This window comes from Aquarana catesbeiana, linkage group LG03 (genome assembly GCF_042186555.1).
Source record: "Aquarana catesbeiana isolate 2022-GZ linkage group LG03, ASM4218655v1, whole genome shotgun sequence".
Taxonomy (NCBI): Eukaryota; Metazoa; Chordata; class Amphibia; order Anura; family Ranidae; genus Aquarana; species Aquarana catesbeiana.
In genome coordinates, this window is record NC_133326.1 from 547,769,954 (window position 1) to 547,789,022 (window position 19,069).

The 19,069-nt window shown below is 46.5% G+C and overlaps 1 protein-coding gene across 7 annotated transcripts in view; it reads left to right on the forward strand.

Moving 5' to 3' along the window:
• The window catches only part of ADA2 (adenosine deaminase 2), a 118,970-nt gene that overhangs the window by 69,847 nt on the left and 30,054 nt on the right, over positions 1–19,069 (forward strand). For 6 of the 7 annotated variants that reach the window (XM_073621569.1, XM_073621567.1, XM_073621573.1 and 3 more), the window contains exons 2-7: positions 2,086–2,390; positions 4,145–4,370; positions 8,004–8,214; positions 11,562–11,689; positions 13,112–13,202; positions 18,428–18,536. In XM_073621569.1, coding sequence (XP_073477670.1) covers positions 2,093–2,390; positions 4,145–4,370; positions 8,004–8,214; positions 11,562–11,689; positions 13,112–13,202; positions 18,428–18,536 — 1,063 coding nt within the window. In that variant the 5' untranslated portion in view covers positions 2,086–2,092. The remainder of the gene's footprint in view (positions 1–2,085; positions 2,391–4,144; positions 4,371–8,003; positions 8,215–11,561; positions 11,690–13,111; positions 13,203–18,427; positions 18,537–19,069) is intronic. The other variant, XM_073621574.1, reaches the window with a different exon arrangement.

Below are 19,069 nucleotides of genomic sequence, written 5' to 3' on the forward strand. Positions count from 1 at the left end.
TGACATATTGCAAGAATCTTCACAATTGTTTGTAAGTAGTCCTTTTATCATTTTTAATAAATATACATCCAAAGGATAATGCACAAGGCTGGTGCGTCCCTTCTTTTTCTTTGATATCTTTGACTATTAAGATTCCCCATCCTTGAGGGCAGCAGGGCCTGTGTATTATAATATTTGTCTGGTTATCCACTTATGCGCAGGAGCGTTTCTTCTCTGCTATCAAAAGTATTCACCCCCTTGGTATTTTTCATGTTTTGTTGCCTCACAACCTGGAATTAACATGGATTGTTTGAGGATTTGCATCGTTTAATATACAGAACATGCCCACAACTTTGAAGATGTTTTTTTTTTTTTTTTTATTGTGAAGCAAAAAAAAGTCAATGTGCAATAACTATTCACCCCCCTAAAGTCAATACTTTGTAGAGCCACCTTTTGCGGCTATCACAGCTCCAAGTCGCTTTGGATAAGTCTCTATGAGCTTGTCACATCTTACCACTGGGACTTTTGCCCATTCCTCCTTGCAAAACTGCTCCAGCTTCTTCAAGTTGGATGGCTTGCGCTTGTGAACAGCAATCTTTACGTCTGACCACAAATTTTCTATTGGATTGACATCTGGGCTTTGACTAGGCCATTCCAACACATTTACATGTTTCCCCTTAAACCACTCAAGTGTTGCTTTAGCAGTGTGTTTGGGGTTATTGTCCTGCTGGAAGGTGAACCTCCGTCCTAGCCTCAAATCACACACAGAGTGGTACAGGTTTTGCTCAAGAATATCCCTGTATTTAGCACCATCCATCTTTCCCTCAACTCTGACCAGTTTCCCAGTCCCGACTGCTGAAAAACATCCCCACAGCATGATGCTGCCACCCGATGTTTCACTGTGGGGATGGTGTTCTTTGGGTGATGTGATGTGTTGGGTTTGCGCCAGACATAGCATTTTCTTTGATGGAGGAAAAAAGTTAAATTTTAGTCTCATCAGACCAGAGCACCTTCCTCCATACATTTTGGGAGTCTCTCACATGCCTTTTCACAAACTCAAAATGTGCCATTTTGTTTTTTGCTGCATGGATGGCTTTCTTCTGGCCACTCTGCCATAAAGCCCAACTCTATGGAGCGTACAGCTTATTGTCGTCCTATGTACAGATACTCCAGTCTCTGCTGTGTAACTCTGCAGCTACTCCAGGGTTACCTTAGGTCTCTGTGCTGCCTCTCTGATTAATGCCCTCCTTGCCCGGGCCGTGAGCTCAGGTTTGCTGTTGTGCCATGTTCTTTCCATTTGGTTATGATAAATTTGATGGTGCTCCTAGGGATCATCAAAGATTTGTATATTTTTTTTATAACCTAACCCTGACTTGTACTTCTCAACAACATTGTCCCTTACTTTTTTGGAGAGTTCCTTGGTCTTCATGGCAGTGTTTGGTTAGTGGTGCCTCTTGCTTAGGTGTTGCAGCCTCTGGGGCCTTTTAAAAAGGTGTGTATATGTAAAAACAGATCATGTGACACTTAGATTGCACACAGGTGGACATCATTTCACTAATTATGTGACTTCTGACGGTAATTGGTTGCACCAGAGCTTTTTATGGGCTTCATAACAAAGGGGGTGAATACATACACACATGCCAATTATCAGTTTTTTATTTCTGAAAAATAGTTTTATGTATATATTTTTCTAATTTTAGTTCACCAACTTAGACTATTGTGTTCTGATCTATCACATATAATTCAGATTTAAAAAACATTGAACTAAAGGCTGTAATGTAACAAAATAGGTAAAAAGCCGAGGGGGGTGCATATTTTTGCAAGGCACTGTATACCTCAGTAGGGCATGCTGCATCCAGAGAACGGCAGTGCAACCCAAAGCAAGTCAAACACAACCTCTGACCTGACATATGTACTACTCTATTAAAATCAGTTGGATTTAGTTGACCTGCATTTGAGGAAAGGAAATGCAGCAAAACCACACCTTCAACATAAGCCCTAATAAAAACCTAACACAGTGAAAGACAAAGTCTTGGCTGTAGATACACTGGTATAATTTTATTTTTCTGAACCTAAAAATAAAAAATAAGTGTCCTTTTTTTCCAGAAATAAGATGGAAAGATCACCAGAGTGGATCCTTCTTCTCTTCCTGTTCAGCCTTGGCCACGGCTTCCCACCATGGGACGACAGAAATGCTCTGTTAGAAAAGGAGAACAGTCGCCGGGTTGGAGGCAGCATCATCTTTGGAGAGAGAGAAACAGAAGCCAATAGAAATCTGATGAAGATTAAAGAAAATGAAATGAGTCAGGCCGATGCCACAGGAGTCTTTCCTCCCAGCATGCATTTTTTCAAGGCCCGCAGCCTTATTCAGCAGAGCAAAGTATTTAAGATTCTAAGAAAGATGCCAAAAGGTGAGAGAGGACCATTGCCAAGGTCAGTCTTGCTTTTACAAAACCAAGTCCAGGGTCATGTTGGATCAGCAGCTTTACCTCCTACAGGTCATATAGCAAAGCAGCACCAACTCCATGCATTGAGTAACATAGGATTATGGAAAAATTTACTGGGTGGAGCTATAATGATTCAGCCTTTACAGCGTAGTCATACAAGTATACCATCTCCATGGTTCTTTATGTTTAGAGAACAGAATTGTCAGCAAGAACTCTGAGGTAGGAACCGTGATGACCTTGCAGGTTCATTCACCTTAACAATAGTCACATGACTGTTGTAAAAGAACAAGCAGCCACGCTCTGTGATTATAAATCCTATTTTGGTGAGACCAGTCAAGGCAAGGAACTTTGTAGAACAGAAAACATCTCTATTATGCCGCGTACACACGAGCGGACTTTTCGACCGGACTGGTCCGACGGACCAAGTCCGGTGGACACTTCGACCGTGTGTGGGCTTCATTGGACCTGCAGCTCACTTTTTTGGTTGAAAATCTGACGGACTTTAGATTTGGAACATGTTTCAAATCTTTCGGAAGGATTCGAGTCCGGTCGAAAAGTCCGCTCGTCTGTATGCTAGTCCGACGGACAAAAACCGACGCTAGGGCAGCTATTGGCTACTGGCTATCGACTTCCATATTGTAGTCCGGTCATACGTCATCACGTACGAATCCGTCGGACTTTGGTGTGATCATGTGTAGGCAAGTCCGTTCGTTGGGAAAGTCTGTCGGATAGATCGTCGGACCAGTCTGGTCGAAAAGTCCGCCCGTGTGTGCGCTGCATTAGAAGTGCCCTCTTATACTGGTGGTATAAGTATGGAAGTGTTCAATTGTGGGTAAGCGGGAGAAGTGCTCGCTCACATTGGGGGCCAAAAAAAAATACCCCTTCAGTGTTGTTCACTGATGAAGTGTTCCCTACATTTGTGATCAGTAAAGAAGGGCCCCCTTATATTGGTGGTCAGTGAAGAGGAGCCCCCTTATACTGGTGGTTAGTGGAGACGGGCCCCTTTATGCTGTTGGTCATTGGTCTATATACAGTATAGTTGAGCCAGAAAGAGCACCAAAATTAGATAATGCCAAACAAATATATATAATGTTTTTTGACTCTGGAGCGACCCTTGTTTATTGGAGAGCTGCGAAACCAGGTCATTTGCTCTAGTAAAGACCTCGTATCTGCTAGGGAATGATTCTCATCCAGCTCCTTGTTCCCAATATGCCTTGAATCCCTTTCATTGGTAGTGAGTGGAGAGGGCCCCCTTACGTATATTTATTGGTGGTCAGTGGGGAAGAGTCTCTTTATGTTGGTGGTTAGTGGAGAGGGACCCCTTACAGACACTTAAAAATACAGTATAATTGATGTCAATAGTTACTTACTCAAGAGATGAGAGTAGGGGCACCACTGGTTTTTGCCAAGTGACATTGCTAGGTGTTCAATGAGCAGTGGCATATTGACTAGCAGTGTCTGTACAGTTCCAGCACCAACCTCTGGAGGAACCCTGCTTTGAAAAGTTTGCTCTAGATTGTTTAAAATTTTTAGAAAAAGTAGTGATCTAATCACACAAGCATGATATAACGAATTCTAGTCTGCTATATTACAAGGAAATAGGAATTTAGGAAATTATAGCAGCTGTTGAATGAAATGTAGAGGTCACTTTTAATAATATCAAACTGCAATATGACTTGTGTTTCATTGTATAATTGGAGTAATTCTTCTGTCTGCAGGGGGCGCACTTCATTTGCATGATTTTGCAGTTGTAAGTGTTGATTGGCTGGTGAAAAATGCATCATACCTACCGGACTGTTACATTTGCTTTATCAGCAACGCAGGGGTGAGATTCATCTTCTCCAAAGAGTCTCCAGCGGGTCAGCTGCCTCCGGGCTGTTCGGATTGGCTGCTGCTGGAGACATATAGGAAGACCGTGGCAGATGTCACTGAGTTTGATAACAGGTCAGTCAAAAATGTTTCTGTTTTATAAAGAAAATGAGCTGTTAGAGAATGCTCAGTCAGTGTACTGGGAATGCGTGTAACAGGGGATATGTGATTAGCTGGACGTTGGTGCGAAAGCACAAGTCCCTGCCCTGCTCCTGTCCTTTTGCTAGAACACAATCTCTCCGGCTGAGCCCGAACTCTTTGCCATTTTGTGCCCTCTCCATTCCTGAGGCCTTTAAAAAAACATTCCTAGCCATTTACCTTTATATCCTAAGGAATGTCCACACAAATGAGAAAATTTGCTGTACTTTACTGATGGAATTCAGGGATTGACAGAACAGTCACATCTTTTCAACATAAATTCCGAAGTCACTTGACAATACTTAGTCATCACTGTGGATGGTCCACAGTAGTCACATGTGAAAGCATATGCAGCACTTCAAGCAGCCGTCTCCCTCTAACAGTCTCCCCTTTCACCCAGGGTCGGTAATGCTCACAGGACTGGGCTCTCAGTAGGTACCTCTCCCATAGGTACACCTCACCTGGGACCCTCAAGGGTAATAGCCTCATTCAGAGAACTCTTGGCCTGGCCTAAAAGGCCTTCTGCAATCTACCCTAGCCCTCACCTCTACAAGGGTTAGAAAATCTACAGCCAGTCCTGCAGCCATCTCCTGGGTGCAGGACTATTCCTCCCCGACCTCCAGCCCTGTAAAGGGCCCCTGCGTGCTGGTTACATCTAAGCTGGTGTGAGGTGCTTGGCTTCCATGCCCCAAGTGTACTAAGGCTCCTCCTAATCTGGCTTATACTGTATGTGGGTGCTGACCCACCCATGAGATTACTACAGGAGGGCTCAAACTAAAAGGGACCTAGCACCTGATAACACTGTCTGCTGCAACCAGACATTATTTTGGCACAGAGCCACCTAGTAGCAGACTAGCTAGCTACACCTACACACTGTGAGCGTGGTCTCATCACGCAATCTCAGATAGCCATGGATGCATATGTGCAGTGGTAGGAGCGTTAAGACCCACTCTGCTGCCACATAGTGTATATGCGTTACACAGGTGGTAAAAGGTTAACATTCATCAGAATCCTAGTGCGTTGTACTAAGAGAATGTTACATGACATGAAGTATTGCAGTATATATATATATATATATATATATATATATATATATATATATATATATATATACAGTATCTCACAAAAGTGAGTACACCCCTCACATTTTTGTAAATATTTTATTCTGTCTTTTCATGTGACAACACTGAAGGAATTACACTTTGCTACACTGTAAAGTAGTGAGTGTACAGCTTGTATAACAGTGTAAATTTGCTGTCCCCTCAAAAAAAAATCAACACACAGCCATTAATGTCTAAACCACTGGCAACAAAAGTGAGTATTGGGCTCAATTAGCCATTTTCCCTCCCCGTTGTCATGTGACTCGTTAGTGTTACAAGGTCTCAGGTGTGAATGGGGAGCAGGTGTGTTAAATTTGGTTTTATATCTCACTCTCTCATATTGGTCACTGGACGTTCAACATGGCACCTCATGGCAAAGAGCTCTCTGAGGATCTGAAAAAAAGAATTGTTGCTCTACATAAAGATGGCCTAGGCTTTAAGAAGATTGGCAAGACCCTGAAACTGAGCTGTAGCACGGTGGCCAAGACCATACAGCGGTTTAACAGGACAGGTTCCACTCAGAACGGGCCTTGACCAAAGAAGTTGAGTGCATGTGCTCAGCATCATATCCAGAGGTTGTCTTTGGGAAATAGACATATGAGTGCTGCATTGCTGCAGAGGTTGAAGCGGTGGGTGTTCAGACCAATCTATTAAGTTTCTACTGAGAAGTGAGCTGCCATCTAGATAAAGGAAGACCTGTAGATGTGGTGTATCTGGATTTTGCAAAGGCATTTGATACAGTTCCCCACAAACATTTACTGTACAAACTGAGGTCTGTCGGCATGGATCATAGAGTGAGTTCCTGGATCAAAAACTGGCTACAGGGCCGAGTCCAAAGGGTGGTTATAAATGGCGAGTACTCGGAATGGTCTGGTGTGGAAAGTGCGGTCCCCCAAGGATCGGTCCTGGGAACAATCCTGTTTAATTTATTCATAAACGATCAAGAGGATGGGATAAACAACTCAATCTTAGTATTTGCGAACAATACAAAGCTAAGCAAGGCAATAACTTCTACGCACAATGTGGAAACCTTACAAGAAACAAAATAATGGGGCGGGCAACTACATGGCAAATGAGGTTTAATGTTGAAAAATGTAAGTTAATGCATTTGGGTGCCAAAAATACAAAAGCAAGTTACTGGGTAGTGGGAGAACCGCTGGGGGTATCTAGGATGGAAAAGAACCTGGGGGTCCTAGTAGATGGAAGGCTCAGCAATGGCATGCAATGCCAGGCTGCTGCAAGCAAAGCCAACAGAATATTGGTATGCATTTAAAAGGGGATTCATTCCAGAGATAAAACAATAATTCTCCCACTCTACAAGACTCCGGCTTGTAGAGTGGGAGACTGGTCCGGCCGCATCTTGAGTATGCCGTCCAGTTCTGGGCACCAGTGCTCAGAAAGGATGTGCTAGAACTGAAGAGTCCAAAGAAGGGCAACAAAGCTAATAAAGAGGCTGGAGGATCTCAGCTATGGGGAAAGACTACAATCATTGAACTTATTCTCTCTGGAGAAGAGACGCTTGAGAGGGGATATGATATCGATGTACAAATACCGTACTGGTGACCCTAGCATAGGGAAAAAACTTTTCAGTGAAAGGGAATTTAAAAAGACAAGCGGCCATTCACTAAAATTGGAAGAGAAGTGGTTTAACTTTAAACTGCGTAGAGAGTTCTTCACTGTCAGAGCAGTAAGGATGTGGAATTCTCTTCCACAAGCAGTGGTATCAGCAGGGAGCGCTGATAGTTTAAAAAAATTACTAGATGGGCACCTTATCGACCACAACATACAGGAGTATATGATGTACTATTGACATAAACACACACACATCATAGGTTGAACTGGGTGGACTGTTGTATTTTTTCAGCCTCCCCAACTATGTAACTATGTAGGGTGTTTATTAAAACGTAAAAAAATAAAAGACATTTGCGTCAAGATTTATTTTGGTAGGCAAGTTATGTCAAGTGAACTAATGCATTATGGCACTGCAAAACTTTTTTTTCTTTAACAGCTAGTGGGCTGATCGAGAAAAAACAAACAAATCCCCCATCCACACAAACGAGGTTGAAAGAGGAATCCTCCCCACTGTGACATTGTATTCTGACAGTGGGGAGTCTCCGCTGTCAGAATGCACTGATCAGCGGCTGCAGCCACTGCTGTACCAGCTGAATTTCAATGCATCTTTGGCCAACTTTAGCCTGCGGATCCATGCATAGGTAACCTGTCGTGATGGAATGTCTCGTTCTGACCAATTTTCATGAATTTTGTGATGTGATTTCCTGCACAGGCAGAATGTATAGGCATGAGGGAAACTATTGCTCTCAACAGGACCTCTTTCTTCAAAAAACATTTGCACTATGGTGTTTAAAAATAAAGTTTTGTGCCTACTTTGTCAGTTCCTTCAGCTGTTTCAAACATACAACATGATCAAAAATTCTCATATTAAAGCACCTACCTGTCATGTGTATTTCAGCCTGATCAGAAACCTGACTCTGCTAACGGACACTCCGGAACTAGATTATCCCACCCAAGATGTGGTTTGGCGCAGGTTTGAGGGTACTTTCATTACTGTAGGCGGTCTAATTTCCTATGCTCCAGTCTTCAAAGCTTATATCTACGAGAGTCTGCGAGAGCTCTACGAGGACGGCATCCAGTACCTTGAACTGAGAGCCATGCTACTACCGGTAAGAGTTAGGGAGGAGCAACAGTTTTCATTCATCTGAAATTTTGGTGGAAGTCAGAAATTGGCAAAATGCATTGGAGTCAATGCGGAACACAAAAAGTAAGGTAGAAATTGTATTGTATCCATTGCACTCCCCACAGGATCGCCCACAGTTCATGTAGGGTGTTGTAGTGAATTGGTGGACGGCCCCACCATGCAATCTTATGAAAATAAATATCTGTACCAGTACAACTTGGAATAGTGATAATCTTGTCCTTTATTCACATAAAGCAAAAGGCATCACACACCAATGTTTTGGGATGTCACAGGCAGGGGCGTATCTACCACGAGACAAACTAGGCGTTTGCCTTGCGTGACATTTTTCAGGGGGCGGCGCTGACCTCAGGGAGAGGAGACTCTACGAGGACTGCTGAGTAGCAGTGGTGCTATGGGGGTTCGGACTGCACCTGAGTGACAACCGCCAGAGGAGTGATACCAGGGGTGGCCATGGACTGACCGTTTTGTGACAGAGGAGCAAAGCTAAAGCAGGAGGCGGCGGTGGATGCAGCCTCCAATCCCAGAAGTAGCTCAGTTGGGTCGGAGTCCCAAGTTTTGATTGTACCTTAGCAGCTTCGCTACAAACAGCTAGTAAAAAGGAGGCGGCGGGCTGCGTGAAGATGAGAGTCTGGAGTCCTTTTCTGGGGGGAGGATGGGAGAGTCCTCTGGTGTAGTACTGGGGATAGGGGAGCCCCCCTCTCTCTCTTAACCCCCTCCCCTCTATCTCACTCACCTCTCTCCCTTCCTATCCCTATCTCTTCTCCTAGCGGGGGGGAGTACTGTGGAAGGCTGGTGAGAGGGGTGGGCTGAGCACTGTTAAAGGCTAGTGGGGGGGGGGGGGGGGGGTTGGGGGAGCACTGTGGCAGGCTCTGAGCTTCCTGACTGACGCACACCAGTAATACCAGAGACTGCATGTTACTACCCCAAAGTCCACCAGAGACCCTAAATACCCACTTGAGAAGGAAGGGGAGGGACAAACATAGATTGGGGGAGCACGCAATTTTAGTCTTGCCTAGGGCAGCACAAAACCAAAATACACCACTGGTCACAGGATACCTTTTTCAAGGCAAAGTGATCTCCCTGCCTTGAAAAAGGGATCCTGCAAGATCCTGAAACATCGGCCTGTAATGCCTGTTGCTTTATGTTAATAAAGAAATAGATTATCACTCTTCCAAGTTGTGCTGGTGCAGATCGTTATTTTCCAAAAATTAAAGTGGTTCTTGGTGGCTTTTGAGGCTGCCATAGGCTTTTAATAGCTCCTGAGTGTTACAGTTGCTGCTTTTACCTTGCCAAATAAACATACCCATTTTTAACCTAATTACTTTAACTTTTTTTCCACAGAAAAAAAACAAACAAACAGTTAAATAAGTAAAATAAAAAAATCACCGCAACAGTAAAAAAGAATAAATAAATATGTAAAAAAAACACAATTACAAAGAACACCAAATTAAATAATGTAAACTATGCTAAATGCACAGGGCCGGCCCTTACCATAAGTCCTGGAGGGTCCATTGGACCCAGGCGGAATTTTGAGAGGGGCGACAGAGTGCCTAACACACTGCCCCTTGGGCCACTTGTTTTCATGCAGAGCTCGGTGGCAGCAGGATCGTGGCAGCAAACAGCGGCAAAGCCACGGGGTTTTTCGGGGAAGGTGGCGAGCAAGGAGAGCAGTTAGACCTGTAAGAGCCTGGGAGGGAGAAGAGCTCCACCCCCTCCCTGACCACAGAAAAAGGAGAGCAGCAGCGAGTGCAGACTCCCCGGCGCTCCCAGAACCTGGATTCTTCCAGCCTGATCTCTGCTCCAAGATGAACAGTGAGGCCCGGAGGACAGGCTGACTGGGGGCCCGGAGAAGAGGATGGGCGGAAGGTGGAGGCTGCCAATGAGCCACTGGAAGGAGCAGAGCAGTGAGAGCACCTCCTGGATCAAGAAGGAGACTGGGCGCTGCCTGCTGCTGGCCATCAGGTACCGGGCATCCTACACATACCTACCCGCACACAGAGCCTGCAGGGGGGGGACTGCAGATAGGAACAGGGCTATGTGGTATCTCTCAGCCCTCCCCTCTCTCTCTCACCCCCCCTCTCTCTTACACTCTACCCCTCTCTCTCTTTCACTCCCCCCCATTTCTCAGCTCCCCCTCTGTCTCTCAGGCCCCCTCTGTCTCTCAGCCCTCCTCTCTCTTACCCACCCACTCTCTCTCACACACCACCCCTCTCTCTCTCACCCCCCTCTCTCACACTCCACCCCTCTTTCTCTCACTCCCGCATCTCTCAGCGCCCCTGTCTCTTAACCCCCCCCCCATGTCTCACCCTATCTCTCTCTCACCCAGCTTCATTCTCACTCACTCTCTCTTACTCTCACCCCCTCTTTCTCCCACCAACCCCCTCTCTCACCCCTGTCTCTCTCTCTCACCCCCTCTCTTTCTCTCTCTTACCCCCCTCTCTCTCACTGCCCGTCTATCTACACCCACCCCCTCTCTCATCCCCCTCTCTCTCCCACCCCCCTCTCACATTTCACCCCCTCTCTCACCCCCCTCTCTCACACTCCACCCCTCTCTTTCTCACCCCCCCTGTCTCTCAGTCCTTCTCACCCCCTATTTCTCACCGCCGTTTCCTCTCTCTCTCACCCCCCTCTCTCTCTCTCCCTCTCCCACACTCACCCGCTCTTTCTCTCACCCAACCCCTCTCTCAGCCCCACCCTCTCTCTCTCAACCCCCTCTCTGTCTCCCACCCCTTTCTCTCTCACCCCTCTCTCTCTCACTCCTCCCCGTCTCAGCCCCCCTCTCTCACTCACTCCCTCTCCCTTACACTCACCCCCTTTCCCTCTCGCTCTCACCCCCTTCTCACTCCCTGCTCTATCTCTCACTCCCACCTCTCTCTCACTCACATCTCTCTTACTCCCTCTCTCTCACTCACCCCTCTCTCTCTCACTCCCATCTCTCTTACCCCCTCTCTCTCCAGCCCCCCCCTTTTCTCACTCCCACCTCTCTCTCACCCCCTCTCTCTCTCATCCTCTCATAATACAAAATAATAGATGTGGGGGCCTTTTGGTGGGCGTGTTGTTCTTTTTGTGGGGGAGGGGGGAACCTTTCATTATTGGACCCAGGCAGCACAATGTCTTGGGCCAGCTCTGTACATGCACCACCACCTCCCAAAAACACACCCTTTTTAAAAATAGTTAGATTATTTTCAGGCAAATTTCACAGAGGCAGCTGAATGAAACAGTAACTTCACATAATTAATTTTGCTAAGATCACTCTGCTCATTATTGACCCTTTGTCCCAAATAACATGTATTGCAATATTTCCTCCCGTAGGTATATGAGCTGGACGGTACAACTCATGACAGCTTCTGGCTAGTGGACACCTACAGGAATGTGGCCAGGCAGTTCATTAATGCTCACCCGGACTTCACTGGGCTTAAGATCATTTATACAGTTCACAGGTAATACTGTGATATTATGGGCATTCCATAGCCAGGAAGGCCTATTAATACAAATCAGTAAAATAACAATTCATTACAAAGCACGAGACAGTTGTTTATGATACACAGGGCCTTAGCAGACTAAATGTGGTCTGCTGGTTCACACTAGAACGCGGTGCGGGAAACCTGTGCTCTGTGTGTGTTTCTGGCACCGCATTCAAAATGGACTGAAAACACACTGCACGCAAATCGCACAGGAATGTGTACCATGTTCCTGTGCGATATTGGTGTGAACTGGCCCTAAATACAACCCCCCCCCCCCCTCCGTTTTTTCTTTTTTTTTTTTTGAGGGGGGGGGGCGCAGTTATGATTTTCAAAAACTGTATCACCCATGGCAGTTGGTGCCTAGATTGTATCTCAATACTGGTGCTGATTGTGTGATTAGTGGAGATGACCAAATCTTGCCAAAATCTCTTCCAGCACTTCAATAGTGGATGCCGAGAGTACTTTAGTAGGGCAAAATTCTCAATCTACTCAGTGAACTACAAGACATGTCAGAGATATATAAATGTATATTAATAATAATAGTGTATGACTGTAGTAGGGACATTAGAGTGCAAGCTCCTCTGGGGTAGAGACTGATGTGACTGGCTCAGTGTTCTCTATACAGCACTGCAGAATATATCAGAGCTATATAGATGCATAATAATAATAGTGTGTGACAGTGGGGGGGAAATTAGAGTGTAAGTTGCTCTGATACAAAGACTATTCTCTGTACAACACTACAGAATACTGTATGTCAGCGCTAAACATGTATATTAATAATAGTGTGTGACTGTAGTGAGACATTAGAGTGTAACCTACTCTGATGCAGACACTGGTATTATTATGTATAATAAGGGCCCTTTCACACTGGGGCGGGGGCGGCGTCGGCGGTAAAGCGCCGCTATTGTTAGCGGCGCTTTACCATCGGTATGCGGCCGCTAGCGGGGGGGTTTTACCCCCCCGCTAGCGGCCGAGAAAGGGTTAAAACCTCCGCAAAGCGCCTCTGCAGAGGCGCTTTGCCGGTGGTATAGCCACGCCGTCCCATTGATTTCAATGGGCAGGAGCGGTGAAGGAGCGGTATACACTCCGCTCCTTCACCGCTCCGAAGATGCTGCTAGCAGGACTTTTTTTCCTGTCCTGCTAGCGCACCGCTCCAGTGTGAAAGCCCTCAGAGCTTTCACACTGGAATGAAAGCAGCGGCACTTTCTGGTCGGTTTGCAGGCGATATTATTAGCGCAATAGCGCCTGCAAACCGCCCCAGTGTGAAAGGACCCTAATACTGATTTTATTTTGTGAAGTGTTGAGTAATACAGTATGTAGGTATTATATAAATATAGGATAGGGTTGGATGTCTATTGACCTTTCTTACTTTGCTTTAGTTGCCTTTTATTTCAACAGACACGAGGATATTTCTAAGGTGAAGGATGCCATTCACACTGCGATTCAGCTGATATCTGAGTTCCCTGACATTGTTGCTGGTTTTGATTTGGTAAGTCCTCCTTGTGTTAGAATATTATTTCAAATTCATAATATGGCACTTATAGGTGTTATATTCATGGCAAGCTTGCAAAACATATTTGGTTTTATGCTTAGTCATAATAAATATAGTATATTTGAATGACTTTGATCAATTGATTTGATATGATTCTTCATCTAAAGCTGAGTATTGCTAGAAGTTTCTGGTGTATGAGAATGACATATAAGGTATCTTGGTATAGAATGTCATGAGAAGACAAAAATAGACACGTATCTACGTAGCTAGAGGCAGTGGTGTATTTAGGTTTTGTGCTGCCCTAGGCCTGACTAAGCTCGCGCACCCCCTAATTTAACTATGACCCACCCCTTCCTGTCAAGGCCACACCCCTTCCTTTTTAAGATCCACCCTGTCATCTTCATGGGAGGACAGAGGGACACCGCGGGAGGAGGACAGTGAGCGATACAGCATCTTTTCATTTGGGGGGTAAGGGGATATGTGCTGGGTGCTTTGGGAGGCTCTTGCACTGAAGTCGTGTCCCTCCTCTGTGGCTCCTCCTCCTCCTGGCTGTGTACTGAGTGTGTGTGGCTCACAGTGGGGAGAGAGGCGTCGGCTGCTACGGAAAGCCCATTGCCGCTTGTGGGACTCGGGGCGGCAGATGTCATGGGTGCCCACGCTGGCGCATCCCTGTCTGGCCAGTTACCGAAACTCAGTGCCGTAACTTGTGGGCTCTGGGACAGTGGCGTCACTAGGGTTGGCCTAGAGGATATCAGGTTTGGTACTTCCTAATGGCTCAGTTCCTGGGAACAGTAATGTATAATGGCCAACAGGCTCTCTTACCAGACCCGGTGAAACTGCAACAGTGATTCCTCCGGCTGGACGTTCGCTCACTCTGGGTTGCCCAGGCCAACTCTAGTCAGTGGTGTAGCATGTCTCTACCCTGGCAGTGGCTTCATCTTTCTCCCCCTCTGGTGGTGCGGGTACAGCGTGGCTCTCTGGTGGTGCGTGTACAGCATGGCTCTCTGGTGGTGCATGTACAGCGTGGCTTTCTGGTGGTGTGGGCACAGCGTGGTTCTGGTGGTGCGGGAACAACGTGGCTCTCTGGTGGTGCGGGAACAGCGTGGCTCTCTCTCTGGTGGTGAGGGTACAGCGTGGCTCCCTCTCTGGTGGTGAGGGTACAGCGTGGCTCCCTCTCTGGTGGTACGGGTACATCGTGGCTCCCTCTCTGGTGGTGCGGGTACATTGTGGCTCCCTCTCTGGTGGAGTGGGAACAACGTGGCTCTCTGGTGGTGCGGGTACAGCGTGGCTCTGGTGGTGCGGGTACAACGTGGCTCTCTGATGGTGCGGGTACAGCGTGGCTCTGGTAGTGCAGGTACAACGTGGCCCTCAGGTGGTGTGGGTACAGCATGGCTCTGGTGGTGCGGGTACAGCTTGGCTCTTGTGGTGCGGGTACAGCATGGCTCTGGTAGTGCGGGTACAACGTGGCTCTGGTAGTGCGGGTACAACGTGGCTCTGGTGGTGTGGGAACAACGTGGCTCTCTGGTGGTGCGGGAACAGCGTGGCTCTCTCTCTGGTGGTGCATGGCTCCCTCTCTGGTGGTGAGGGTACAGCGTGGCTCCCTGTCTGGTGGTACAGGTACATCATGGCTCCCTATCTGGTGGTGCAGGTACATCGTGGCTCCCTCTCTGGTGGTGCGGGAACAACGTGGCTCTCTGGTGGTGCGGGTACAGCGTGGCACTGGTGGTGCGGGTACAACGTGGCTCTCTGATGGTGCGGGTACAGTGTGGCTCTGGTGGTGTGGGTACAGCATGGCTCTGGTAGTGCAGGTACAACGTGGCCCTCTGGTGGTGTGGGTACAGTGTGGCTCTGGTAGTGCGGGTACAACGTGGCCCTCAGGTGGTGTGGGTACAGCATGGCTCTGGTGGTGCGGGTACAGCGCGGCTCTTGTGGTGCGGGTACAGCGTGGCTCTGGTAGTGCGGGTACAACGTGGCTCTGGTAGTGCGGGTACAACATGGCTCTGGTGGTGCGGGTACAGCGTGGTGCTCTGGTGGTGCGGGTACAGTGTGGCTCTGGTGGTGCGGGTACAGCGTGGCTCTGGTGGTGCGGGTACTGCGTGGCTCTGGTGGTGCGGGTACAGCGTGGCTCTGGTGGTGCGGGTACAGCGTGGCTCTTGTGGTGCGGGTACAGCGTGGCTCTGGTAGTGCGGGTACAGCGTGGCGCTCTGGTCGTGCGGGTACAGCGTGGCGCTCTGGTGGTGCGGGTATAGGGGTACAGTGTGGCTCCCTATCTGGCTTCCCCCAGCACAGTATTCTCTTTTTCTCCTCCTGTAACCCCCCCAGCAGAGTGCATGCATGCTGGGGGCCGTAGCATGATGTCTGTGGATACACACAGGGGCGCCATTCTTTAGGGATTACTTTTCCTATGATGCCCCCAGAGTCTTCTGATTGGCCCTCTGCTGTGGCCAATCATGGGGAGGTAAACAGCGGGGAGGAAGCTGGGCGGCGGCACGGCGAAACCAATTAGAGCCGCTCTCTCTCTTCTCCATTCAGCTGACAGAAAGGGGAGGGGGGGCGAGCGGAGGAGTTCTCTGGTAAATGGAGCAGCAGATCTGTGACAGGGAGAGGAGAGATGCGGGCTGTCTGTGTATCTCCCCCGCTCGCCTCCCCCTCCCCTGACAGCCCACATCTCTCCTCTCCCTGTCACAGATCTGCTGCTCCATTTACCAGAGAACTCCCCCGCTCGCCCCCCCTCCCCTTTCTGTCAGCTGAACGGAGAAGAGAGAGAGCGTCTCTAATTGGTTTCGCCGTGCCGCCGCCCAGCTTCCTCCCCGCTGTTTCCCTCCCCATGATTGGCCACAGCAGAGGGCCATTCAGAGAGAGAGAGAATCACGGCTTTACGGGGCGGCTTGACGGCTCCTGTGTGGGAGGAGAGCAGGTGCCGTTTTGGTGGGGGGGTGGCTTTTTTGCCGCCCCCCACAAAGTGCCGCCCTAGGCCTGGGCCTTGTTGGCCTAGGCCAAAACACAGCACTGGCTAGAGGAATAATACATATTTGTTTATATCCTGTTAAGTTAGTTTAGTGTAGTCTCAGTCATATTGATAAGTATTATTATGTAGTTAAAGTTGGTAATATGTGTTCATATTAGTAGATGTTTGGTTATATGACATTACATGATCAGCACATTACTTCAAATATAGAGTGTTACATGTGGGCTTGTCAATCAAACTCCATATGACTCTCTGAGTTAATATCTTCTTTTGTATAGCATATTGCTGTAGTTAGCAGAAATGAATGTGCGCCATACAAGATTCTACGTTTTTGTGAGGTTATGACGTTCACATGTAACATATAAAGCCAACGCTTCCATATTGAAGGGCAGCCAGACACACACACCCACTAGGAGAGTTGGTTACACAAGACAGCATGGCGACAGAAGGCAGCAGCCATGAAGCACACATGCTTTCATAAGCTTAATATAGCTTTATAACTATTTATTCTATTTCATATATTTTTACCCACACTGAACTGAACTATTATACTTTTTACATTGTATTTATGATGCCAACTGTGTGACAATAAACTCACACTTTGTTTTAAGTCAGTCTGACTATCAATGCTATTCATTTAGGAACGCCCTTGAGATACAAGAATATTAGATATTATTTTTATTCTTCAGCTTGTGAAGCACACTGTGTGGGTTAATGGCTAAACTTTTTTGTTGAAATGGATTAGTGAGGGGTTAAAACCACTGTCAGGTTTGTATCGTTCTCTGTGTCTCCGGTGGGGACTTTTTTGGTTCTCACCAAGACCAGAATTGATGGGAAATTTCCCCCAGGGCATAAAGAGTTGACAGAAGTTTTGAACCCCTGTTCATTGTGAGTTACCATTAACCATTTTTTCCTATATGCATGTGCTCCTGTTTTGGGTGCCTGCAAATTACCTATATGCAGAAATATATTTTTCTTTAAAAAAAGATCCAGGATAACAAACTTCATAATTGAAAATATCCCTTTCATTGGGGCTTGAAGTGCTAATTGTAATGAAAAAAAAATGTATTAAGCTGCTGAAACCTGCTTTAGAAGAAGGAGAAGTGTTTCTCAAAGCCACCAAACACCTTTAAGTCTGCCATTTTGTATTCCAAGCACTCTAAGCACTGAAAAAGGGGGTATTTTGCAACATCCATAATGTGTTTGGTTGGTAACAACCAAACACATCCATAATGTGTTTGGTTTTTACCCTGAAATTTCATAATGAAATAAATATTTCTGGACTCCAGGAACCATTGATGTGACGGTTTTGTTTCTTCTTGCTCCTGGATCCTGCCTAGATTAGGAAAGCATTTTACCACACCATTTTAATGGTTTCCACTATCTCATCTATTAGCTTTGGTGCTGATCAGTTGACTAGATCTTGGCAGCCCACAATGATATATTGTTTTTTTTTCCACTTGAGGAGCAAACTACTCATAGTTTTAACATTAGGGAATATTGCTGCTCGACCTTGGTTTTATTATAAAAATGCGCAAAGGGATGTAGGCATTAGTGAAACCGTTACAAACTACTTTCTTTATTAAAGGGAATTTATTTAGAAAAACTGAGTGTGATCATTGTGTAAACACAGACTTTGAAGTTCTAAGTTGATGTTCTTTCCTTATCATCCCAGAGAGGAATGAGGGCACCTTAATGACCTATTGAGAGGTACACTACATGGTGAAAAGTCTGTAAACCCCTGACCATCACAGCTATATAAGCTTGTGGTACATCCCATTCCAAAACCATGGGCGTTAATATGGAGGTGATCTCCTTTGTGGCAATACCAGCCTCTACTCTTTTGGCAAAGCTTTCCACAAGATCTTGGAGTGTGTCTGTAAGAATGTGGTTCATTTATGTGGTTCATTTATCCAAAGAAAAAAAATGTGAGTATTGGTAGTGATAATGGACAAGAACACCTGTTTTACATTCAGAATTAGAGTTCATCCTAAAAGTTTTTAGCTAGGTTGAGGTGTGGGCTCTGTGCAAGCTACTCAAGTTCCTTCACACTAAGCTGGTCATAGAATGTCTAGAAGAAGCTGACCTTTTGCAGAGGGGCACAGTCATGCCTGAACAGAAAAGAGCCTTCCCCTAATCTATCACCACAAGGTTGGAGGTGCACACCCTAACTCAATTTGGAGGAGCGTCCACATGTTTTTGCCATATAGTGAACCATCTGTATTTATACCAATAATCATTCTGCTTATTGCAGGTTGGACAAGAAGATGCAGGCCAGTCACTCTACCAACTTCGAGATGCCCTCAACATCCCCAGCCAGACAGGTTTTACCCTGCCTTACTTTTTCCATGCTGGAGAGACTAGTAAGCAAGTGAGGGCGGGAAAGTATGATGTCAATGTTCTCTTGTAGTCATAAAATGGATTATGGCACCCCCGCCTTTCCCCGTGCTTATTTTTAAAAATATTCCCCTTATACATATCTCAAATCCAGCAGCCTTCTTGCCAGTCACATGACATCTGGCAATTCTCTTTCTTCTTCTCCCTGCTTTAGCAGATGGTGGTCATCAATACTGCAGAAAGCAGTGCGGTGCAGCATTGTACTTTGAGCCCAAGCTGGTAAATAATGACCACTATGGCAGGTTAATGAAATCCTGGGCTCACAGGATTTTTTCAAAACATATGTTAAAAAGTGGAATTTTGCTTTATAAACCGACTGCAGTCAAAACATTTTCTCTAGCTTTGAATAGAGTGGGGAAGGGTTAATACCTATGTTATGTTTTTACTGCTGGCTGTGCCATGGAGAGATTTTACCTTCTTTCCTGTCCTTGTTCCCTGTCATGTGACAGCACTGGTGCTCTGGTGCTTAGTGATTGGCCTACTGTAGTCACATGGGGAA